Source organism: Drosophila sulfurigaster, chromosome 3, assembly GCF_023558435.1.
Source record: "Drosophila sulfurigaster albostrigata strain 15112-1811.04 chromosome 3, ASM2355843v2, whole genome shotgun sequence".
NCBI lineage: Eukaryota > Metazoa > Arthropoda > Insecta > Diptera > Drosophilidae > Drosophila > Drosophila sulfurigaster.
Genome location: NC_084883.1, coordinates 35,237,012 through 35,259,818, shown reverse-complemented (window position 1 = coordinate 35,259,818; position 22,807 = coordinate 35,237,012). Strand labels below are relative to the sequence as shown.

Here is a 22,807-nt window from a genome sequence, read left to right as displayed (position 1 = left end):
ATCGATTTAAAAAAATTGACTATGGAACCAGTGTGCATGTAATTAGTTACACCAGTTACGTATTTTCTTTGCGACACATTGTTGAATTACAAAATTTTTGTTTGTATTATCTTTCCCTCTTTTACCCAAACCACAATTTAGCCAAAGGTTTCAATTTACAGAAATTGACAATGATTCTGCAAAACTCCTACGTTTTAAAGAGTAATATCGATATATCGTTTTAATGTAAATAACGATGCAGCCCTGCTAGCCTTACCAACCATCTGTAGAGCGACGCTGAAGTAGACAACTTTATAGTAAAATTAGTTTTTATTAAAAATGAGCAATATTTACATACAAGAGCCGCCCACGTCGGGAAAAGTGTTACTTAAAACGACAGTGGGCGACATAGATATCGAACTCTGGGCCCGCGAATGTCCCAAAGCCTGCCGCAACTTTGTGCAACTTTGCCTCGAGGGCTATTACAATGGGACAACATTCCACCGGCTGGTGAAGGGATTCATTGTACAGGGCGGAGATCCGCATGGCGATGGCACTGGCGGTGAATCCATTTACGGCCAGCCATTCAAGGATGAGTTCCATTCGCGACTGCGTTACTCACGTCGTGGCTTGGTGGGCATGGCAAATTGCGGGAAGGATGACAATGCATCGCAGTTCTTCTTCACGTTTGCGGCAACGCCAGAGCTAGAAAATAAGAACACACTTTTTGGCAAAGTCACTGGCGATACGATCTTTAATATGCTCAAGCTGGAGGAGGGTGATGTGGATCACCAGGAACGTCCCATGTATACGCATCGCATAATCTCCACCGAGGTATTGAGCAATCCCTATAACGATATTGTACCGCGTGCGCTGCCCAAGGCTACAGCCAAGTCCAAAAAGAGCAAAAAGGAGAAGCAAGGGGTTAAGTAAGTATTTGGCTTCGAAAAGTATTTACATTAATATAAATTTGAATTGTAGGAACTTTGGTTTGCTTTCCTTTGGCGAGGAGGCCGAGGGCGATGAGCAAGAGACCACTATATTCGTAAAGCAGAATGCGGGCAAAGCAAAGTCGCTCCATGATGCAACGGATGATCCCAAACTGAGCAAAGAGGCAATTAAAGTGCCTAAAACAGAACGTGCTCCAAGTGAGGAGCGTTTGTCCGATGACTGCGAGGAAATTGATGTCAAACCAAAAACCAATGCCTCTGACATCATTAAAAGTAAGCTGGCCAAGTCCAAAAGCAATGTGGTAAAACGTGAGATCAAAAGTGAATCAGAAGACGATGATGAAGATGTACTGATGACACGAGAACAGGAACAGAATATGAAGAAATCAGAGGAAAAGTAAGCAGGAATATTTGTGTATCAAATGTACTCATTCTACTTCAATTACTAAATCTTTTAGGAACAAAATTCGGGAAGAAATTGAATCCCTAAAACGGCAATATCAAATGGACAAATTGGCCAAGGACAAGGAAGCCTCCAAGGAGTCGGAGAAGAGTGCAAAGACTGCTGGCATAAAGGCAGCAAGTGACAATCATTATATCAATGATTTCATCGAAGCAAAAGAGAAATACACCGCAAAAACAAAGAACAAACTCAATAACAAAGGCAAGGACAGAGAGAGCTACACCTTGGAGTTATTATCCAAGTTCAAGTCTAAGCTGGACAATCTAAAATACAAATCAAGCGCAGAGAATGACGAAGCAGATGCTAGCACCACCACTGTGGATGAAACTGTTGTGGAAAAAGATATTAAGGGAGATGACTGGTTGGCGCATACATTAAATTTCAATAGCACTGCTCCTGTGTTGGCCAAAGACGCCTCCACCAAGGGAGATGATTGGTATGATGTCTACGATCCACGCAATCCGCTAAATAAACGGAAACGGGGCGCAACAGAGCACAGTAAATCATCCGGCAAATCGAAGTCATCCAGAAGACATAATTGATTTATAGTAATAAATATTTTAAAAATCGTAAATGTCCAATATAACTTATTACTGGGAATTTAAGTAAAAGTCGAATAAAATAAACGTTTAATGGTCTTTTTTAAAAGGTGGCGCCATCATTGAAAAATTACCAAATTATGTGTTACTGTGCTGGTATTAATTCAGTTGGTATATTCTGCAAAGTAATGTAGTATATTTCGAAATTCAAGTTGTGGTCACGCTGGCGACAGCAGCTGAACAATAATACAAAAAAAACGTACTCAAGGTGAAGTAATTTGGCTTAAAAATACAGGTAATTGTTGCAAAGAATTAACTCCAAATAGTGCTGAAATTCGTAGTGTAGAATGACGTCATGCTAACACAAATCTAAATTCGCGTAACACAACGAATTGCAGCAAGTATTTGCGTCACTCACAAATTATTGATTTTATTCAACATTTGTTTCCGTTGTTGTCGTCAGAGCTACGCACAGCAACTGTAACGGGGTTACAAGGGGGGACAAAGGCAAGGCTGCTTTAGTCACCATTCCATCCACAAGCAGCAGCAGCAGCTGAAATGAGTGCGAAAAGCAGACGCCCTGGTACGGCAAACAGCCAAACGCCGAACGAATGTGTTCAGGTTGTGGTTCGATGTCGTCCCATGAGCAATCGTGAACGCACCGAAGGTTCTCCGGAAGTGGTCAATGTGTATCCCAATCGTGGTGTTGTGGAGCTGCAGAATCTGGTGGATGCCAACAAGGAGCAGCGCAAGGTGTTCACCTATGATGCCGCCTACGACGCCAGTGCATCGCAAACAACGCTCTACCATGAGGTGGTTTTTCCCTTGGTCAGCTCGGTACTCGAGGGCTTTAATGGTTGCATCTTTGCGTATGGCCAGACGGGCACGGGGAAAACGTTTACAATGGAGGGCGTTCGTGGAAATGATGACTTGATGGGCATTATACCGCGTACGTTTGAACAGATTTGGCTGCACATCAATCGCACCGAGAACTTTCAGTTTCTGGTCGATGTCTCATATCTGGAGATTTACATGGAGGAGTTGCGCGATCTGCTTAAACCGAATTCCAAGCATTTGGAAGTGCGCGAACGTGGTTCGGGGGTCTATGTGCCCAATCTGCATGCCATCAACTGCAAGAGTGTCGATGATATGGCCAATGTGATGAGATTGGGCAACAAGAATCGAACTGTTGGCTTCACCAACATGAATGAGCACAGCTCTCGGTAAGTATTTATTTTTTTTTGCCACATAGAGTTTTCTACAGTTTCTAATTTGCTTTCAGTTCGCATGCCATCTTCATGATCAAGATTGAGATGTGCGACACCGAGACAAACACCATTAAAGTGGGCAAATTGAATCTCATCGATTTGGCTGGTAGCGAACGACAGTCAAAGACAGGCGCTTCCGCCGAGCGTCTCAAGGAGGCCAGTAAGATCAACTTGGCGCTGTCATCACTGGGCAATGTCATTTCAGCACTTGCTGAGAACTCGCCTCATGTGCCGTATCGTGACTCAAAACTAACGCGACTGCTCCAGGACTCATTAGGTGGCAATTCCAAGACCATTATGATTGCCAACATTGGACCCTCGAACTACAATTACAACGAGACATTGACGACTTTACGGTATGCGCAGCGTGCGAAGAACATACAGAATCAGCCGGTGAAGAACGAGGATCCGCAGGATGCCAAGCTCAAGGAGTATCAGGAGGAAATCGAACGACTAAAGCGACTCATTGCCCCGCAGCAGCAGCAACGCAGCGAGAAATTGGCAGCCGCTGCCAAGAAGCGCGTAAAGAAACCCAAACGAGAGCCAGTGCGTCGTGAACTGACGGACAGCGTGACGCAGCAGCAGCTTCAGCCGGCCGAGGAAGAAGAGAAGGAGAGCGAAGGTGAGGAGTTGTCCGAGCCCGAATCGGACAAAGAAAACGAGGCGGAGGTGGCCAAGTCCAGCGAGCAATTGGAGCGCGAGCGTGTGGAGAACGCCAAGCTGGCTGCCAAGTTGGCGGAGCTGGAAGGCCAGCTGGTGCGTGGTGGCAAGAATCTGCTGGACACTTACAGTGAACGTCAGATTGAGCTGGAGAAGAAGCTGGTGGAGATTGCGGAGCGGAAAAAGCGTGAAATTGAAATACAACAGCAGCTGGAGCTGCAGGAGGAGACAACGCTGGAAATACGCGAACGCAACGTTTCTCTAGAGCAGGAAGTGGAACTAAAGAAGCGCAAACTATCCAAATGCTATGCCAAGTATTTAGCGCTGCAGCAGGAACTCAACGATTGCAAGCACGATCATAATCAGGATCTGCGCGAACTGGAGATGGCACAAAATGAGCTAGTCAAAGAGCTAAAGCGACAGCTGCTTATCATTGACAACTTTGTGCCCATCGAAGTGAAGCAACGTCTGTACACGCAGGCCAAGTACGACGAGGAGCAGGAGGAATGGAAATTTGCCTCGCTGCCCATGCCTATGACCACCAGCGATGGCAAGTTTAGCAACAAGCGTCCCGTCTCGCATCCGAATCGCCGCCGGCCCATCTCCGAGTATGCCATACAGGAGGCGAAATCTAATGCGCCCGGCGCCATACGCTTTCGCAGCGAGAACATACTAAACTATGAGCTGGACATGCCGTGTCGCACCACCCAGGAGTATCGCACACCCAAGGTCTCGGCCTCGTTGCAGGCTGTGCTGGCGCAGGCCATGCAAACGGGCGATGACATTGACATTGTGGATACGCACACCAATTCTTTGCGCCATCGCCTCGAGAACATCATCAATGGCAACAGCAGTAGTGCTGCAACCACTGCTGCGACCACAGCCTCAACAGGTATCGCCGGTGCTCCCAACACACGTCTGGCCAAGAGCACAAGAAGTGGCTTGCCAAGCGCCGGTTCCGCGTTGGATTCCAATCGACGACCGCCCACTGGTCGCATGCCCGTCAAGAAACCAGCCTCAGCTTATCCCAAGGCGCGTGGCCTAGTCAACAAGTAGTCCCAGGAGAGACTCGTATTAACTCAGTCACACACACACAGAATCACACACACACACTAACCAAAGTTCTCATAGTCACAGTCAGCATGTAAAAAATAACGAATCGAATCTACTCTTTGTTCTAGTTGCGCATCCTATGCAAACCCAAGTCTTAGCCCAAATCTTCGCACATTTCTCGCTTTCTAAAAGTATTTTGCATTTCTTGTATTCCCTTTAATTTGTTTAAACCTTTTTTTTTTGGTTTATTATTTTTTTTTTGTTATTGCAATTATTTTTTAATTGATTTGTTATTGCTTTTTGGTGCGCCGTAGTCGCAGTTGCAGGCGGCGCCTGCATTTTGTCCCACTGTGGCCAAGTCATTCATTTAATGTGCAATTTAATCTTAAGTTTAATGTTTATACTTAATTGTTTACTATTACTTTATGTTTATGACTATTATTATACTTACTTAGTACAAGCAGCTTAGTTAATCTGATCAGACCAAATAAAGCAACTCAACTCAAAGCAAACTCTGCGGATCGTTCTTTATGTCTTTCATCTTTAACGTAACAGTTGTTGCCGTATTTGTCATCCTGTTTGTTTCAGAAATTCAATATGCGGATAGTTATTTGGAGATACATCCATCGATTCGAAATTATTTAACACCTCTATATTGATATTAAAACCATTTCACTTCTATTTACATTGCTTTGCCCACAGCATATTCTTGTCATGCTTCACAGCATTCCCAGCTTCTATTTGAGCTACCTAGAGTACGAATGTTTTATTTAAGCAGAGTTACGTTTAATAAATGCCAACAGATTGCTTGATTTAAATTGAAAATGCAGCAGAAAAATACTTTATGCCTTTCGGGGCTTTTCCTTTGCGATGGTTCACTTGATGACTTTAAGGCCACGACCAACCTCAATGAAAGCCTGCACAGCGCGATCGATTTCCTCCTCCGTGTGGGCAGCAGAGATCTGCACACGGATGCGAGCCTTGCCCTGGGGCACCACCGGATAGCTGAAGCCAATCACATAGATGCCACGAGCTGAAATGAATTAGAGAATGAACGATTTCGAATCCAAATCGTAAGTGAAGAATTTCGGCACTTACTGAGCATTTGATCGGCAAAGTTGGAGGCGAGGCGAGCATCACCCAGCATGACGGGACAAATGGGATGATTCTCGCCGGCAATGGTGAAGCCAGCCTTGGTCATTGCGTCGCGGAAGCGTTGCGTGTTGCTTTGCACACGCTGGCTGAGCTCGCTGGAGCTGAGCAACATGTCCATCACCTTGAGGCCCACACCAACAACAGCTGGTGGCAGCGTGTTGGAGAACAGATAAGGTCGCGACTTCTGGCGCAGAAAAGAGATGAGCTCAGCAGGGCCAGTTGTATAACCACCCGAAGCACCGCCCAGCGCTTTGCCCAGCGTCGAATTGATAATGTCCACCTCGCCCATGACCTGATCGTATTCCTCTGTGCCGCGTCCCGTGGCGCCAAAGAAACCTGTGGCATGGCACTCGTCCACGAACACGAGAGCGTTGTATTTCTTGGCCAGCTCAATAATGCGAGCCAGTGGCGCAATGTTGCCATCCATGGAAAAGACACCATCGGTGGCAATGAGCTTCAAGCGGGCATCGCTGGAACGCAGCTGCTGCTCCAAATCGGCAAGATCGCGATGCTTGTAGCGCTGCTTTTTAGCCTTGCACAAACGAATGCCATCAATGATGGAGGCATGATTCAATTCATCCGAGAACACAGCATCCTCGGGCGTGAGAATGGCCTCAAAAATGCCCGCATTGGCATCGAAGCAGGAGGCATACAAGATGGTATCCTCACGGCCATGGAACTGGGCAATCTTCTGCTCCAACTGCTTGTGTATGTCCTGGGTGCCGCAAATGAAACGCACCGAGCTCAAGCCAGCGCCATAACGTTCCAGCAGCTGCTGACTGTAGGCAACAATCTCGGGATTGTTCTACGCGCAGTTAAATGATAAATAATGGAGTGAATTAAGGTTGTAGACGATGAACTCACCGCTAAACCAAGATAGTTGTTGGCACAGAAGTTGAGTATGCGCTTCTCGCTGCCCTGCACAGTGATCTGTGTGCTCTGCGAGGATGTGATGATGCGCTCCGCCTTAAAGGTGCCCGCCTCCTTGATGGCGCTCAGCTGCTGGCCAAGAATATCGCGTAGCTGCGACTGCGCTGCAGCGCTGTAGTGACGCACTTGGCCCACAGCTGTTGGGGTTAAGTTGCATAATGCAAATAAGACGAATTATCGTGACAGATGTTCAATTGAAAATACGAATTACACGCTTACCGCGCAGCGACAATATCTTTGAAAAAGCTGGCATTTTTCGACGTATACTTAATCTCGTTTCGTATACTTAATGTGTAGACAACAGACTGGCAGCACACGTCCGTCCACTCAACGCCTCACATGGAACTGAGCGACCCAGCGACATCAGCAAAACGGGCCCCCAATGCAAAAAGTAAAAACAAAACAACAACAAACAATATAGTAAGCAACAACAAAATCATGGCAACAACAAGTTGAAGGCGCTGTCGTTGTCGTCGTCGTTGTCAGGCGAGCATCAGGTTTGTTGTTGTTTTCCTGATTTATAAATACATAGACCCCATATATACATACATATATCATCGTATAAGTGTTTAACTTTGTACATAACGAACTGTTATTATTATATTAATTGAATTTGCTTTCATTTTCGTTGTCATAGTTGCCGCTGCCAATTGTTAAAATTTCATTTTTCTCTGCACTGGGAGAAAAATAACAACTAAAATTAGCAGAATGAGATTCAAAATTTCTGGAATATTATTACTACATATAAAGATATAAAATAATAAAGCATATAGAATTATGTAAATTAACAAATTAATAGTTCATGTTATAAGTAAAATACATGTATGTATACTATATGCTCTCCAAAATAATATTGATTTATATAAATTTATCATCACAATATTGACTAATAAAATTCTTAGCCTAATCGCAAATGCAAACATATTATAAATACACACATAATAAATATAAAAATGTGAAAAATGATATTATTCGCCACATTTATGACGTAGCAATGATATTATGCATTGCTCAATTAACCTTGTCAATTATGTGATCCATGATCTACTCTCTTCGCAGTTCTTTTAATGAAATAAGTGACAATGCCATGACCAATTAAGCTATGTTGCCTATGTAAACAAATTAAATTGATGTATGTATTTGAAATTGATTCATGTAAATAGATTAAGACTTACATTCATATATATGTGAGCTTTTGATTTGAACCTGATTAAGCGCATATGATAACCCAGATCTTTCATTGACAAGTGCATATTAATGTGCAAATACATAATCAAAATGTATTTGGTATTAGAATTGGCATAATAAACATATAGCAATATAATAAGCACATACTAATAATAATTCAATTAACGTATTAAAAGCAGTAATTACATTGATATTTAAACTCTACAATCTCTCCACCGTGACCGGCATGCAAGCAGTGCACTTCTTATGCATGAACAGATTGGCCTGCTTGCACAGAGAGCCAGATTAATCTGCTTGCACGGTATGTTAAAGCAGAGAACAGCCACAAAAAAGCTATGTTTCCAAGCACAGACGACTGCATAGCAAGCAGTTTAATTCGATTGACCTTATTTATTTTATTTTTATATTTTTGTGAATCAAGATATAAAATTAAATTCACAGTTAGCCATTGAAATGATTATAAGACAATCGAAATCCGCTGCCAACGAAATTTGGTGATTTTTTGGCCACAATCCTTATGCGATCACTTTGCATATTAAATGCTGCAGGCAATGTAGAGCCACAAAAACGCCGTTGAGTTTCGGAATCATCGTCAAGTTTTTCGTAAACACTAATATTATTGAGGTCGCAATTAGCGGCTGAGCCCATGTCGAAAGCTAAGCGAAAAAAAAATTGCGTTATGTCTAGTAATAATATACTATCGATATATAACAACTCACTTTTGAAATAGAATTGTAGTGTGATTCCGGCTGGAACCGAAATGTACCACGTGCACTCAGAGAAGTCATGATTATCATATGGCGGATACGCAAGCTGACCTTCCAAGCTGGTTAGATTCCCTCCACAACCAGCCGGCAGTGTGTTTACGTTGGAATGGTAAAATATTGATATACTTCCTACATTGGATGAATCAATGCGAATCGCGTTTGAGGTGCTCAAAAAGGAGGCAGGCTTCGATTTGTAGTCTTTTGTAGCATTTAAGAGCGTACGATTTGCGCCCACGTCTGTAATCTATATTAAAGAGAATTCCGTTAATAGGCTTCTAAATAAAGTCAATTGCATTTTTCTAACCAACAGATGGCCTGAATCTATGAACTGATAAAAGTGCGCAAAATCTAATTCAAGGGCCACAGCGTATCCGTTAGGTACACGAATTTCATTAATGCAATTTTTGGCCTCGGATCTATCCATGCCATCATAATTCAAAATCCCATCCAAAGATACAAAGGTACGGTTGCAATCTGAAAAAAAAAGGAAACAGGTGCGAAATATCCGAGAGAGATAAATAAACAATTTATCAGTTATTCATTCAGCTATCATATCTTTGTTAGCATGTATTATGTATACCAATTTGGACTTACTTATTTTCGGTCTTATTGTCAAGTTTAGTTCATAGCTTACATCACTTCCAGAACTGTGGAAGATCACATTGAAGCTTCTGATGTAGGGGAGATACCAAGTAGTATTTCTGAATTCTCCGCAATAATACCTTTCAAACTTGTTGAGAGAAACAAGACTTAGTAATTAAGCAGACGCTTTCTTAGCCAATATGTCTTACGTAATCGGCCTTGATAAACACATAGTCGACGCATCTGCGGGTCAGTGGAGAGACATCCGACAATTGTACGTCATGCACATCGATTTGAATGTCAGAAACAGTGGTGATATGCCAATTACAGTGAATATTGCCCTGGAAGGTGCTAGAGATGCTCTTGGAACTCAACCGGAGATTGATGGACTGCAAATAAAAGTTTATTATTAGAGCCCCAATCGAGCAGTGAAAATATACTCACCTCATTCCTGCCTAGAGTATAGTTAAGCTGGCCACAGAAACTCGGTTCTATTTCAAGCAGTATCTCAAAGCTGATGTTCTTTGAAGGCGCAATAGCGCTTAGCTTGATTAGCATTTCATTGTAGGAACTGTAGAGTTTGGAGCCATTACCTAAATGGGCGAAATAGCTGCCCAGACTGGCACTGTTGCCATCGAAGCCATCCAATATCTCAAGTGAGCTGCATTTAGGACAAGCTAGCTCATTCAGTTGGAGCTGCTTCAGCCATACGGAAACACGATTACCGAGCGGCACACTAACGCGGAAATAACAATGCAATTCATCGCCAGCAGTGCTGGCATTCAGCTGATAGGATCGTACCAGATCCAACCGAGTGTTGCCCTCGCTAAGCGCGAGACGTTCGTTACAATTGGGGGTAAAGTGCATGCTGGCCACAAAGCCACGTCCACTTTCATCCCTATAGCGGGGTAGAGTGGCCACAATCAATGCCTCATTGCTGTCGACCATGACGGATGGGTTGGTTAAGTTACCACACAGTTTACTGATCAGCTGCTCCTTGCTGTGACTGCTGCCACGATAGATGCTCAGATCGTCATACTGACAACGGTTCTCCAGCTCAAAGTACTTGAAGCGAATAAAGATCGCATGCTGTGGCGGTGCCAGTACATGCCACTTACACTCCTGGCGAGACTTGTAGGTGGTGCCCAAGTCGGACAGAAGCGGACGCAGCGTGAATGGAGCAGTGTAATTGCCACCACAGCCAACAAACTGATACTGCAGCTCGAAGGGAAATGTGGAAGAGACTGTCGTAAACACAAGACGCAGACGTTCATATCCGCTAACCTCGAAACTGGGACACATGGTCTGGTTAATCAGCTGCTCCTTCCCATTTACTGTTCGATATGCATCAAAGTAGGAATTACGACAGGCCAGCTTCAGCCAAGCTGGATTACCCTTGGGTTTGACGGTGACCACCAGTTGGTACTTGGTGTCCGTGACGAATTCATAGTTGCAGCGCATTGCGTTATTCGAGGTGCTTCGATAGGTATTGCCACCGCTATGCGTTTGCAGCTCCCTGCTTACCTGGAGCTTCATATCACAGGTCGTGGAGATGTTGAAGGTGAAGCCATCAGCTGTGATGTTGCCATTGGTGCGAAAGATTATGCGTAGACGATTAGACTGTGTATTCAGAGGCGCAGGCAACTCTCGTCCACAGAGTGTGGCTATCGTTTCCCAGAGATCCGCTCTATAGTCTAACACCTCGAGCCGATCCTTGCTGCAATTGGGCGCCATCTCAATGAAGAACCGATCCCGGAACTCCAAACGCAGCGATAAATCCGACGGCGCTTGATACTCCCACATAAGCTCAATGTTGTTTTTGTATTCTGATGGACCAACAGTCACTAGAGGCGCTGGCCTATCTCCATATAGCACTTTAATTCCGACTCCCAAACTCGAATCTTTTAGTTTTTTGTTGGCAATCAGCTGGAACTCGCTGCTTCCTGCTTGATACTGAGTGGCATGATAACGCACCACGTAGCCGATTCTAAATGGTATTGTGCTGTTGCTTGTCACGACCGTGTCGCAACAGAATCTACTCAGTTCACCGTCTCCGAATCTGGCCGTTATGCTCACATATTCATTCTCACAGCGATCAGCGAAGCTAAAACTACTGGCATTGACTTGCAAGCCGTTAAAGTTATCATTATTCAGATTCCATACACATTCGAGGACGCCAAAGTGTTCCCTCAACAGTGGCAGTTGCATTGTGGTGCCGTCCATCAACCTAATGTCTCCGCCACATGGATAACGTCTATAAGTGGCCCGGAAATTAATCCCAATGTCCGACTCGCTTTGAACGATCTCAATGCGCCCAAATGTGGTCGCCAGCGAGAAAGTGGCATCTCCTGGACGTAATACTTTCAGCTCCCTTTCCACCTGATCGGTGAACCTGACCAAACCACCATACCTCAACATGGAGTACGTGACATTAAAGCTGATGGTTACCTGCGGATCGGACAAGAAGTGCAAGTGACAGTAATAGCGGGGCACTTGCAACATCTCCACATTGGAAAGCGTGCCTGCAGCCTGTTTACCAATGTCCGGCGGGCAGGAGGAGGCTTCCATCGACGAAAAGCGTGCATGGATCGTCTTTCGCGGCAGGGAGGACCGGAGTATAATTTTAATGTTCAAAAGGTTATCGGTAGATTCAATAAATCTGCTACCATTGTAGGTATTCAAATCAAAATCGACTATTTTGGACAACCCTCTCATGTCATTGTAGGCAATAACGTGCAATTCCGACGAGACAATTCTGCAGAAATACATTTGAGAAAAGAGCAGTTGAAATAGTAGTACAGTGAAACTTCAAAAAGTTAACGCCTCTATTAAATCGAATACTTTTTATGCGACATTCTTTGGAAGGTCTCGCCTTTTGGCAAGTCAAAAATGATGCGACCATGTCACATATGATATATCCGTGCAATATAGTTTTTACTTTATCCAATCCAATGCTATTTGTATATGGTTTGTCAGAATCTGAATCTAGCATTGTATGCTTAAGAACAAGGAAACATTGTCACTCTAAGGTCTACCTATAGTATATTCGCTAATATGAAATAATTTAAGCAGTATGTCCGTCCGTATTAGAACTTTATATTTGAATTCAAAACACATTTTGTTTGTGTTTAAAATGTAATGCGGTATCTCAGAGCCGAGTACACTCAGCATACTTACGATTGTTTTGATTGAGTGAGGGGTATCGGAGTAACGGAACGCAGCTCGTCTAGGTTGAGGAATTCAAAGCGAACGCGTTGACCCTTTGGCACCGTAATACGCCACTGGCAGAACCGCGCCCACTTCTCAGGAATTAAAGTCCGTGATAGTTGTAGCTCCCCAGAAACAGCATTGACAGCGTGATTGCAGGCACCAACAACCTTGTTATATTGTAGACTAAATCCTCGGTATGTATTAAGCTTAGAGTTCTTTGTCACGAATCGCACAGCAAGTTCGTTTGTTGAAAAGGGAATCGAATAGGGTATCTCTGTGAGATTTCCATAAAGTATTAACATGACACGGCGTTCATCTAATAAATCCAAGAACTCAAGGCGATCCAAATCATTTGCATCTGCTTCCCCATCATAGGGGGACATGCAGATCGGCAATTTTGACCTCGATGTGAGTATCGGATCGAGTCTTGACCGTATACTCGCATTCCGCCGGCTTGGGATAGCCGCCCAGGAAGGGGATAGTGCACGGAACTGATGACACCACTCAAGGAAGTGTGCTCGCCACCGCACTGACTTACCGAAACATTCAGCGAGAAACCCGCATGGGGTTCACTGAGTTCCGACTGGTAATGCACCAGCAGCATATTTCCAGAGCTTCGTGTACTCGCTGGCTTGTGGCATGTGCGGAGTAGACGACGTGAGATCATTGTGGAACCATCGTAGAGCTCGACAAACTCCTTGTCGCAATTCTGTACACTCAAGTCGAAGATATCTACGAAAGTAGCAGCAACGGTTTCGCCCAACGGTGCCACTATCAACCACGTGCAGTCCGAGTACGCTGGAGGATAACCCGGATACTTGGGAGTGCTAAGCACGTAGCTGGGCGAGAGATGGGTTAGTCGAATTTCAGAGTGACAATCATTGTATTCTCGATATGTTAGAGTCCAGTTGTTCTGCACGTGCCTAGGTCCCATGCGGTTATTCCATTTTTCGAACATCAAATATTTGATGGTAGCATGTGGTCCACTCGTCCGATATGACTTCGTATTAAAATTCAATTGGTTGCAGAACTTGCCGTGCGGCAACATCGGTGCTCCGGTGTCGACACCATCATAGATGAGTCCATAGTGCGTGCAAGTGTTGTTGACAGCCTCTGAATGATAGTCGATGCTTATGTCGACGACACTGCCGGGTCGTACATTGATGTGATACTCACAGACGATACTATCTTCCATATATTGATACCACCACCTTTCCTTCTTAGGAATCATGATGGTGCCCACCTTACCAGTCATATTGCCACCACAATTGGTTTCGACAACTGCTCTAAAGCCGGTACCATTCATAGATACGTCAGAGACGAACTTGATTTTTAGATATGGTGAGCCTTCGACACGTTTTAAAAGCGAAGTTGCGCTCATATTGCAGACATGCAACTGCTCCTGCCAATCCACCATATTGCTTGAGGTCTGAATGCTCAGATAGTCCAGCGCACACTTGTCCGATACCTCCAGACTGGCATCATAAAGTTTTGCAACGACATGGCGATCATCATCCTGTGCCTTGAACTCCCACTCGCAGTTCAACCTCGGTCGATAACCATGTGGATACCCAGGTGACATCACTTGAATCCGGTCTTCGCGTCCCACTATGTAGCTCATGCCACATCCTTCGGTTAGCGTCACATTGCCGGACAGCTGATCAGTTCTCTGAATATGCCAATTCAACAGAAAGGCGTCGAAATCCGCATTTACAGTTTTCAGATAGATGATATTGCTACTCGAGGTGAACTGCCAGGGCGAGTTCTGTATTGGGATGCGCAATCCGGTGTCATCAAAACCATCAAACAGCTAAAAGCATCAAAATATATAGTCACAAATTAATTTGTTTTTTAATAAAGCGAACATCGCAAACTTAATTAATAATACCCGACTAAAGAAGGGCATTGCTCTCTTAAGCTACTCTTGTTGTTAGTAGTCAACTAATTAATTAATCTTTTCTTTTAGTTACAGTTCTGCCGAAGGTTATTTCCACTACAATCGATAGAATGATATTTATAAGTAGTAATGAATTATAAAATTATAAATTATAAAAGCAGATTAACTAAATAATAACACATAATAATAAGCAAATTCTAATATATATGAAGTAGAATAATGTAGTACTACCAAGATCAATTATCGCTACCCTCGCAGCTTACCTGCAGTCCAGTGTTGTATTCCTTAAAGTCAATCACGATAATCGAGTCAAGTTCCGCAAAGATGCGCCAAATGTAAGGCTGCTCATCGCCACGTACCGCAAGCGTTGGTGGCGATTCGATCTTACCACTTGTGATATTTGAAATTTCATTGATGTGAGCTGAATTAAATAATGATTTAATGAGGGAACAAATAAAATTGTTATGTAAACGTACCATAATTCCAGCGTAACTTGAATCCTTTCCCAGTGCTGCCAGACTGACTTCGAAATTTCACCCAGACGTCCGAGCTAACAGTCAGGGGCTCCACAGGCAGCACATTGTCACAGTATAGACCCAGTAAGGAGCCCGTCTTACCAGCACGTACTTCGAGGAAATCCAAATTGCAGTGCTCGGACTTGAAAATGTCCATTGCCTCGAATCTTAGTTCAATGGCATTGCCAGGACGGAGATTCGTTTGCCATTCGCATTCCACATTTGAGGGATAGCTGTCCGGATAGTTGGGAGAATTAAGTGTGCCGCGTGCGGACTTAATTGTACCTCCACAGGAATTATCGAGGGTGCTATATTGAGCTGCTAGCAGAATGCCCACTGCTTCAATGCGTGCCACGTTGGTGGGGATAACCAAACTAGTCGGATGCTCTTTGCATAGATTATAATAAAGCACATCATCCTCATCGTTGTATATACATAATCCTGTCGTGCAATTGCCGCCTTGTGATGTGCATGGACACTCCAGTTGATTAATGTTAAGTGTAATTCTAGTTCCATTTTCTGACTGAATTTCCCAAATGCAATTTGTATCAAGTCGAGAGTTTAGATAACCCTCCTGGTCAATTCTCTTACCGCCGCATCCTCGTTGAAACCGCATCGCAAACTTACCCCATGCACCTTTTTTGGCTTTAAATGCCACATGAACAGTGCCCTCCATTGTTAGGGACTCTAAAGGGTCGTTGCCACTGTATTGAATACTGAAATGTGCCGGCGTAATTAAATCTCCTTTCTTCAAATGCTTGGAGCCATAAATTAGTAGACTAGACAGCTCGGAATTCGTCGTAAAATTGAAAACATCGAAGCTGAATTGAATAGTATAGGGATGTTCAACCTGTTGAAAAAGTTTGGGCATTAATGGTTAACGATTCAGGCCACTTCACTTAATATATTTTTCACTTAATGGTCTTTATGCCATTGCAATCCATTTACTTTAAATTTAATTTACAATCAAAAAACCCAAAGAAAATGATTCTACCTTAAAGTCTTTGGACAACCACCATTAAGTTCTTTAAACAGCCACATATTTTAAGATTCAGTTGTGGTCGTTAGAACAGGTGTGCATATATATTATATATTACAATAATTCTGTTAACTTCGCTAAAAGTTGTTACTCTACAGACTCACCTCTACGACCCATACGCACTCGATATCCTTATCATAAACATCCAAGCCTTGTTGGTAATAGCTGGGAGATGCAATAAGTCCGCTGCTCGCACTAATGGCGCCTCCACACTTGGCTGGCACTTGAGTGTACGTGGCTTTCATGTATTTGCGAGTACGTTGCGTGCTGCTACGGAATCGGATATGCAGCTCATTTGCTGGGGAGGTGAATTTTTGAGCAGTGAACTCCACTTGGCAGCTACGCAGCATGACATCAGATGCATTGTTGCCAGACCAAACGGTCAGCGTATCCTGACTGCAATCGTGTTGGGGTGTCTCAATGTGCAACTCCTCAATGGAGAGTTCGATTTGATAGCCTTTGGGCACCAGGATGTGCCACTGGCAATCCTCATCGACACTGAATGGAGCATTCGGTGTCTCAATCTTGCCACTGGCAGCGCGCAACTCTTCGCCGCAGCCCACACGCTTGAATTCGGCATGGAAACCCTGTGATTCGATCGATGTATCACTATTGAATTGCACCACCAGTCGATTACCCACACTAGTGACGACATCTTGAGTGGCGGTGCATAAACGTCGCTCGCTCACGAGCTGAGTGTTCCGATAGTCGCGAAGCAGCACGTAGTCAAAAGCACAATCGGGATCAACGGCTTCGAAGCTCATGTGGGAGATAGCCAACTGCACATGACTCTTGGCCTCTCCAGCTCGTATGTCCCACTCGCATTTGGTATTGGTGTCATACTTATCGGGGAAATTTGGTGTCTCAATGGCGCCACTCAGCTGCTCCAATCGCACAATGCAATTGGTCGTGTAGTCCAGTAGAAAATGCATGCCTTCAGGTGATTCGTCATCCACATTATAGCGCACCAATACTTGATTTCCACTGGATCGCAATGCCAATTTCTCGCCTACAATGCTGCAGTTCAGTGGCAGTTTGGGACTACCAACAGTGGGTCCATCGTAGATGGACAAGAGACCATTGCACAGATCGTCACGGCTCTGCAGCTGCAGATCCACCGTTGATCCAGCAGACACACTGATCTGCCAATCGCAGGCCAGAGCACCTCGATTGCCCGACATGCTGTGTGGCGAGTGTATAGAACCTGACGATGAAGTCAGCTTGCCGCCGCATCCAACGGTTGTAATCTGCCAGTTGAAATGGAAGCCACGTTCCTCCATTAGTGCATCAGAGTGAAAGTGTACATACAGGGCATTCGCATAGGAAGGCAGTCGCGGTGGAATATCCCAACCACAGTAGCGTCCTATCAACGGTGCTTCCGCGTGGTCGCCATTTCTGGATTGTCGACAAAAGTAAGAAAAATAATAAAGATTGTTAGAGAACGATTTTTTCAGGAAAGCTGCAAAAAAAGGGATAAATATTATTTCTTTATAAAATTATTTTTCTTAAAAAAAATTTATTTAAGAATTTGACGATTTTAACAATTGTGTTGTTGGTCGAAAGCTATGAGTCTTCAAAAGTAATGTCAATTAAAGCACCTGATCTCCACATAGTCATCAGTGCAGCGATCCGAAGTACTTTCCGTTGTGAAATTGTGAACAATAAGCTCAAGGCGTTCTCTGAACGGCACCCTAATGATCCAAGTGCAATTCTCAGATGAACCATAACTATCTGGCCAATTGGGACTCTTAATGATACCGTAGCGTGCTGAATAAGTGCCGCCACACACTGTAAATGATGATTTATGATTAATGAGGTTAGGGTATAATATCGCTGTGGTTAACTTACTGTCATTAGCTGGTTTGTAATCAAAATTTAGTTGTGAGATAAATTGTTCCCCAAATGCTCTTATAGTCAGAAGATTCGAATCGATGTCTTCACTCAGTTCAAATGGCTCTAGTTGTCCCCCTTTGTAATTTCGAAGTAGTTTCCCTTCCCCCACAGTGCTGTTATCAAATAACTGTAATTTTCCCCGTCCCACGTAGTCAACCATTACTATATGCAGATGCTTTCTGCCTGGCACTTCAATAATCCATTCGCAAATAGTATTGCGAATAAAATATTCGTAGGTGTCCTGCGTGGAAGTAAAGACGCCTCCACATTCCGCGGAGGTTGCCTCGAATTGAAACCGAAGACCACGAGCAAGCTGAGGATTGCTAACTCCATGGAAGTGCAGTCGCATCTGGTTATTTTTGGAGACCAAAACAAGATTGGTCAGATTTTTTGTGTACCGTTGTTTATCGCTTGCATTCCGAGAAAAATAAACCTGCGCACAAAAATAAAAATAATAAAACCCAATTTATCATGAAATATTTACCAACATTCCAACTTTACTCACATCCAAATAGTTCGGTTGAATTGAAAAATGTACAGATTCGTCGTCATCTTGATCCACAGCAGAGATTGTTTCCTCCCCACTAATCGATAGATCGATTATTGTAAGTCGGATCTTATATTGTACAGGAATATTTATATGGTATATGCAGTCCAAGTTCTCCAAGTATCCATTCGGATAATTTGGAGTCGATAAATCTCCCGAATTTGATGTTATATTTTCGCCGCAAACTAAAGAAAATAGATGGTTTAGAATCTTGCCACGAGGATCAGATATGAGGGATGTGTATTTATTGTAGGGGTGAATAGCTTTTCATAATTAATTTTGAAGTTATATACATACCTCGAGTGTATCGCACTTTAAAATTCCTTGGCAGCTCCAAGCCTGCCAGCTGATACTGATAACGCAGTAGAATCAGATTGCTGCTAGATAAAAGAAAGTGCTGATTGGCTTGCATCATAGTATTGCAGAAGAGTCCTAGCAGCGGCTGATCAACGCTGGACCCGTCGAATACCTCAACAGTCTGCAGCTGGCATCCCATGAAATCGAGTTGCTCGAAAATGAGCTGGATTCTGGTGCCCTTCGGCTGTTGAACGAGGAACAAGCAAATGGGGGCATTCATGTGGCCAATTATTAGACCACTCGCTTCAGTAAAGATGCCACCGCAATTGGGATGCCCAGCGATCACTTCGTAATGCACTTGGAAGGAGCTGTCCATGCGAACTAAATCTGTGTGGAAGTGCAAGCTTAAGCGATTCACTGAGCTGTAGAGAGGCGCTGGCTCAGCCGATTGGCAGGCCCGATATAGCTGTCGATTCGTTTCATATATGTTCAGATAATCTCCTTCACTGCAATTGCTTGACTGCGGCGTTCGACTCTCAGAGGGACCCAGTGTAATCTCATAAAAGTGCAGCAGGAAACGTGTGCCAAAGGGCGCCGACAATTTCCAGCGACAGTCGATGCCTCGTTGCGCCTTGCCCGGATAACCGGGAGAGCGCAGCACACCCGTCTGACCCATTTCCAGGTCGAGTTCCTCGCATGTCATGGGCATTGAGCTCCAGGTTAGATTAAAGCCATGTCCCTGCGTGGCATTGTTCGAGAGAAACCAGAGGAACAATTGCGACTGTGTGGTCATCACAGTGCCATTGCCGAGCGGCAACTGCTGGCCACAGAAGCGACCAATAAGTCGGGCGGTCAAAGATCTGCCATCGTGCAACTGCAGAAAGTCGGCAGTGCAATCGGTGCTGTTCTCCAGATCAAAGAAGGTAAAGGTCACATTCAAGATCATTCCACGTCGAGTGGCAATGATGAAGGGACACCGCTCATTCGGTTCATATGCCAACTGAGTGCTGTCCTCGCTGGGTGGAAAGCGTACGCTGCCAGTCTCATTGCGCAACGAGATGCCGCAGAAGCTGCGTAGATGAGAGCAGCTGCTGCCTGAGTAGCCGGCTTGGCAAACACACATGAACTCATTTCGTGGCAGTAGGCGGCAGGTGCCGCCATTGTGGCAGGGATTCGGATGGCAAGCATCCGACTCCATGCACAGGGCACCCTTGTAGCCCGGCTGGCAAATGCAGCTGGTGCCACGGCCACTCAGTACACAGGTGCCATTATTCTGGCAGGGATGATTATCGCAGGGCTTGCGATTCGAATCTTCGGTGCAGCCATCGGCGCCATAGCCATGACCATAGTATCCGATTCGACAGCTGCAAACCACCGTCTCCGAGATGTATTCGCATTTGGCGTGATCGTTGCAAATCTGTTCGCCGTCGCAGGAATTGGACTTAGTCGGTGAGCAGCTTCGCCCATCACCCGTCCAGCCAATGGGACAGCGGCCACAGCGAAATGAGCCCTCGGTGTTGATGCAGCTGACCGTCGGACGCTGACTGCAGCCACCATTGTTGCCGTCTCGACACTCATCGATATCCCGACAGTACTTACCATCCCCAGTGTAGCCTGGCGGACAGGCGGCACAACGAAAGCTGCCCGGCAAATTGATGCACTCATCATGGCAGGGATTTATCTCGGGTGCACACTCGTCCACATCCCGTGTGCAGGGATTGGCGCTTGCCTGAGTCACATTCGCATCAGCCCACGTCCAGCCCTGATCACAGATGCACACATAGCCAGCTGCATTGCTGGCGGACAGGCAGGTGCCATGACTGCCGCATAGCTCCGCTGACTGATTGCTCAGGCAGGCGTTGTGATGCAGTCGACAATGAACTCCCAAGTAGCCAGTGCGGCACACACAGCTGTGGAATGGTAAAGACTAAAATGGAATCATTGATTGAAGAGTGAACCTACCGATAGCTGCCAGGAAAATTGATGCACATGGCATCGTTCATGCAGACGTCCAAATCTGTGCTGGCCAAGTCGAAGCACTCATTCACATCATCCTCGCAAGTGGCGCCCTAAAAGGAAATTGCGAAAAATAATCGGAAATATATGTAGGAACGAGGAGGAGAAGAACTCTGCTCATCGCTGATGAAAGATTGAAATTTCGAATGATGCATGTTATAGAAATAAAAATTCGAATCTCAACGAGCCTCAAGTATAAATTATTAATTGATGGGAAACTCAGTATTAAATTTATTAGTATTAATATGTTTAATAAATTTAAATAGCGTATTAATATACAAACTTGGTAAAAATAATTCATTTATTAGTGCGAACTACATTGTATTAGAAATATTAGTTATATTTTTACTTATTATGATATTTATTGCGATCTGATCCTTGTTATGCTAGTTTCAAATATTCAATATTCATAAATTGACACTTTATTTGATTCAAATTTGACGAACTAATCGGCTTGTTGTTAGAACTGAGATAAGCACTGGTGTACGCCCCACAATAGCAAAGGTCTCCGCCCACTTGAAAGAACCGCTTACTTACTTGCCAGGTCTTGGGACAGATGCACTGGAAGGACTTATAGGCGTCATGACAGGTGCCGCCATTCTTGCAGGGATTAGAGGCACACTCGTTGAGGCGCAGATTGGATTCCAGCGTTGTTAAGGTGTTTCCCACGACCTGGACACGCTGCAGAGTCCGTCGGAGCACGCGCTGACTGAGGCCACACCGTCGAGTGCCATTGTGCATGTTACTCAGCCAACGAGCGAGTCGATTGAGGTCGCGTTGAACACCACGAAACTCCTCTTTGAGTGCATCCAGGGATAAGGGCTCTCGCTGTGCTGCTGTTGATTGTGCGGTGGCTGCACGTCGGCGCCGCTGCAACAAGGCAACAATATCCACTTCATTGAGCAGCAATGAGGCAGCATCTCCTATCAGACGCAAAGTGATGTTTCGATCCTGGGCTGCCTCAATAAGCAATGTGCCATCGTCAACGGCCCGAAGCAACGCTTGATCACGACTAGAACTTGCCTCTGTCGGTGACAACTCTATTAACAGGATCACGATAAAAGACAGAAAAATCTGAATAATATAGATCCTTTTACACATTTTATGCACAAGTTTTCATTTTAAGCTTTGTAATAAATAGATTTTACACTTATCAAGCTATATTTATTCGTGGATGATCACGCGCTGACTGAAACTGGAGTCGATCGCTTCCCTTTTATAGCAAAGCTCGGCAAATAATACATTGACATATCAGAATTCCATTTGTGCGAGTATGAAAATGAGCGGCGATTATTGCGTGTGTGTTGTTGATATGCTTTATTTATGCTTACGATATGATACCCTATCAAAACAATGTCAATAAAACTAGGAACCTTAAAGAAAACTATATAATATATAAAATTGTGAAAATCCTGACGTGCACTGCGCGGCAGTCCAAGTGTTGTATAACATTTACAATTTATTTATATTGCCTGATACATTAACTACTTACAGCTCCCCACATCATAAATCGAGCAGCGTTTATAAGCCGAAGTCTATATAAGCCACTACCACCTCATCATTACTCATTGTACTCGCTAAAAAATTTGAACAATATCTAACAGAACTAATTTAATTGCACTTTCTATATACTGCTGTCATGACATCATCGGTCATTGCCGAAAACCAGCGTGTGATCTCGATCTAATGGTTTACCGGTAGGCACCATTATCCTAAATTAATTTGAATTGATTCAAAATATACTGTATTCATACCTCAGTTGAAATGCACTTAACATATTAGCGTATAAATGTAGAAGAGTACATTAATATGCTAATATATTTTCAATACATATTTATATTTTCTTATTTAGTCCAATA

The 22,807-nt window shown here is 44.2% G+C and overlaps 5 protein-coding genes and 1 long non-coding RNA gene across 6 annotated transcripts; 3 read left to right on the top strand and 3 right to left on the bottom strand.

The window, feature by feature from the left end:
• Nucleotides 1–171: 171 nt before the first annotated feature.
• LOC133842029 (spliceosome-associated protein CWC27 homolog) lies at nucleotides 172–1,984 on the top strand. The gene is made up of 3 exons (XM_062274923.1): nucleotides 172–908; nucleotides 961–1,326; nucleotides 1,388–1,984. Exons 1-3 carry the CDS (start codon nucleotides 319–321, stop codon nucleotides 1,932–1,934), a joined length of 1,503 nt encoding a protein of 500 aa, XP_062130907.1. The 5' UTR covers nucleotides 172–318; the 3' UTR covers nucleotides 1,935–1,984.
• Nucleotides 1,985–2,084: 100 nt separating this feature from the next.
• On the top strand, nucleotides 2,085–5,424 carry LOC133842024 (kinesin-like protein Klp68D). The gene is made up of 3 exons (XM_062274914.1): nucleotides 2,085–2,226; nucleotides 2,395–3,154; nucleotides 3,214–5,424. The coding sequence occupies exons 2-3, from the start codon at nucleotides 2,490–2,492 to the stop codon at nucleotides 4,913–4,915; spliced, it is 2,367 nt and encodes a 788-aa protein (XP_062130898.1). The 5' UTR covers nucleotides 2,085–2,226; nucleotides 2,395–2,489; the 3' UTR covers nucleotides 4,916–5,424.
• On the bottom strand, nucleotides 5,264–7,353 carry LOC133842032 (2-amino-3-ketobutyrate coenzyme A ligase, mitochondrial). Its single transcript, XM_062274926.1, has 4 exons — nucleotides 7,217–7,353; nucleotides 6,932–7,134; nucleotides 6,011–6,872; nucleotides 5,264–5,945 (listed from the first exon to the last, which is right to left on the bottom strand). The coding sequence occupies exons 1-4, from the start codon at nucleotides 7,248–7,250 to the stop codon at nucleotides 5,788–5,790; spliced, it is 1,257 nt and encodes a 418-aa protein (XP_062130910.1). The 5' UTR covers nucleotides 7,251–7,353; the 3' UTR covers nucleotides 5,264–5,787.
• Nucleotides 7,354–13,011: 5,658 nt separating this feature from the next.
• Nucleotides 13,012–14,888, top strand: LOC133841028 (uncharacterized). The gene is made up of 2 exons (XR_009894249.1): nucleotides 13,012–13,152; nucleotides 14,711–14,888. It is a non-coding gene; the product is annotated as an uncharacterized LOC133841028 (long non-coding RNA).
• Nucleotides 13,061–19,301, bottom strand: LOC133841027 (cubilin homolog). The gene is made up of 8 exons (XM_062273278.1): nucleotides 18,933–19,301; nucleotides 18,594–18,820; nucleotides 18,044–18,521; nucleotides 17,794–17,983; nucleotides 16,300–17,590; nucleotides 15,118–16,006; nucleotides 14,905–15,062; nucleotides 13,061–14,554 (listed from the first exon to the last, which is right to left on the bottom strand). The coding sequence occupies exons 1-8, from the start codon at nucleotides 19,210–19,212 to the stop codon at nucleotides 13,061–13,063; spliced, it is 5,007 nt and encodes a 1,668-aa protein (XP_062129262.1). The 5' UTR covers nucleotides 19,213–19,301.
• Nucleotides 19,302–19,372: 71 nt separating this feature from the next.
• LOC133840047 (cubilin homolog) lies at nucleotides 19,373–22,368 on the bottom strand. Its single transcript, XM_062271700.1, has 4 exons — nucleotides 21,486–22,368; nucleotides 20,895–21,001; nucleotides 19,467–20,842; nucleotides 19,373–19,398 (listed from the first exon to the last, which is right to left on the bottom strand). The coding sequence occupies exons 1-4, from the start codon at nucleotides 22,047–22,049 to the stop codon at nucleotides 19,373–19,375; spliced, it is 2,073 nt and encodes a 690-aa protein (XP_062127684.1). The 5' UTR covers nucleotides 22,050–22,368.
• Nucleotides 22,369–22,807: the final 439 nt, after the last annotated feature.

Excerpts from the sequence above, each read along its gene's own strand:
- LOC133842032 (XM_062274926.1), bottom strand. The coding sequence starts at position 7,250 with ATGCCAGCTTTTTCAAAGATATTGTCGCTGCGCG. Across the intron at positions 7,135-7,216 it reads AAAGATATTGTCGCTGCGCG|CTGTGGGCCAAGTGCGTCAC; the intron begins GTAAGCGTGTAA and ends TAACCCCAACAG. Across the intron at positions 6,873-6,931 it reads ACAACTATCTTGGTTTAGCG|AACAATCCCGAGATTGTTGC; the intron begins GTGAGTTCATCG and ends AACTGCGCGTAG.
- LOC133840047 (XM_062271700.1), bottom strand. The coding sequence starts at position 22,049 with ATGTGTAAAAGGATCTATATTATTCAGATTTTTCTGTCTTTTATCGTG. Across the intron at positions 20,843-20,894 it reads AATTTTCCTGGCAGCTATCG|CTGTGTGTGCCGCACTGGCT; the intron begins GTAGGTTCACTC and ends ACCATTCCACAG. Across the intron at positions 19,399-19,466 it reads TACACTGGGTCCCTCTGAGA|CTATATCGGGCCTGCCAATC; the intron begins GTCGAACGCCGC and ends ACGAATCGACAG.
- LOC133842024 (XM_062274914.1), top strand. The coding sequence starts at position 2,490 with ATGAGTGCGAAAAGCAGACGCCCTGGTACGGCAAACAGCCAAACGCCG. Across the intron at positions 3,155-3,213 it reads ATGAATGAGCACAGCTCTCG|TTCGCATGCCATCTTCATGA; the intron begins GTAAGTATTTAT and ends ATTTGCTTTCAG.
- LOC133842029 (XM_062274923.1), top strand. The coding sequence starts at position 319 with ATGAGCAATATTTACATACAAGAGCCGCCCACGTCGGGAAAAGTGTTA. Across the intron at positions 909-960 it reads AAGGAGAAGCAAGGGGTTAA|GAACTTTGGTTTGCTTTCCT; the intron begins GTAAGTATTTGG and ends TTTGAATTGTAG. Across the intron at positions 1,327-1,387 it reads ATGAAGAAATCAGAGGAAAA|GAACAAAATTCGGGAAGAAA; the intron begins GTAAGCAGGAAT and ends TAAATCTTTTAG.
- LOC133841027 (XM_062273278.1), bottom strand. The coding sequence starts at position 19,212 with ATGAATGCCCCCATTTGCTTGTTCCTCGTTCAACAGCCGAAGGGCACC. Across the intron at positions 18,821-18,932 it reads TAAAGTGCGATACACTCGAG|TTTGCGGCGAAAATATAACA; the intron begins GTATGTATATAA and ends TATTTTCTTTAG. Across the intron at positions 17,591-17,793 it reads GATGACTATGTGGAGATCAG|AAATGGCGACCACGCGGAAG; the intron begins GTGCTTTAATTG and ends TCGACAATCCAG.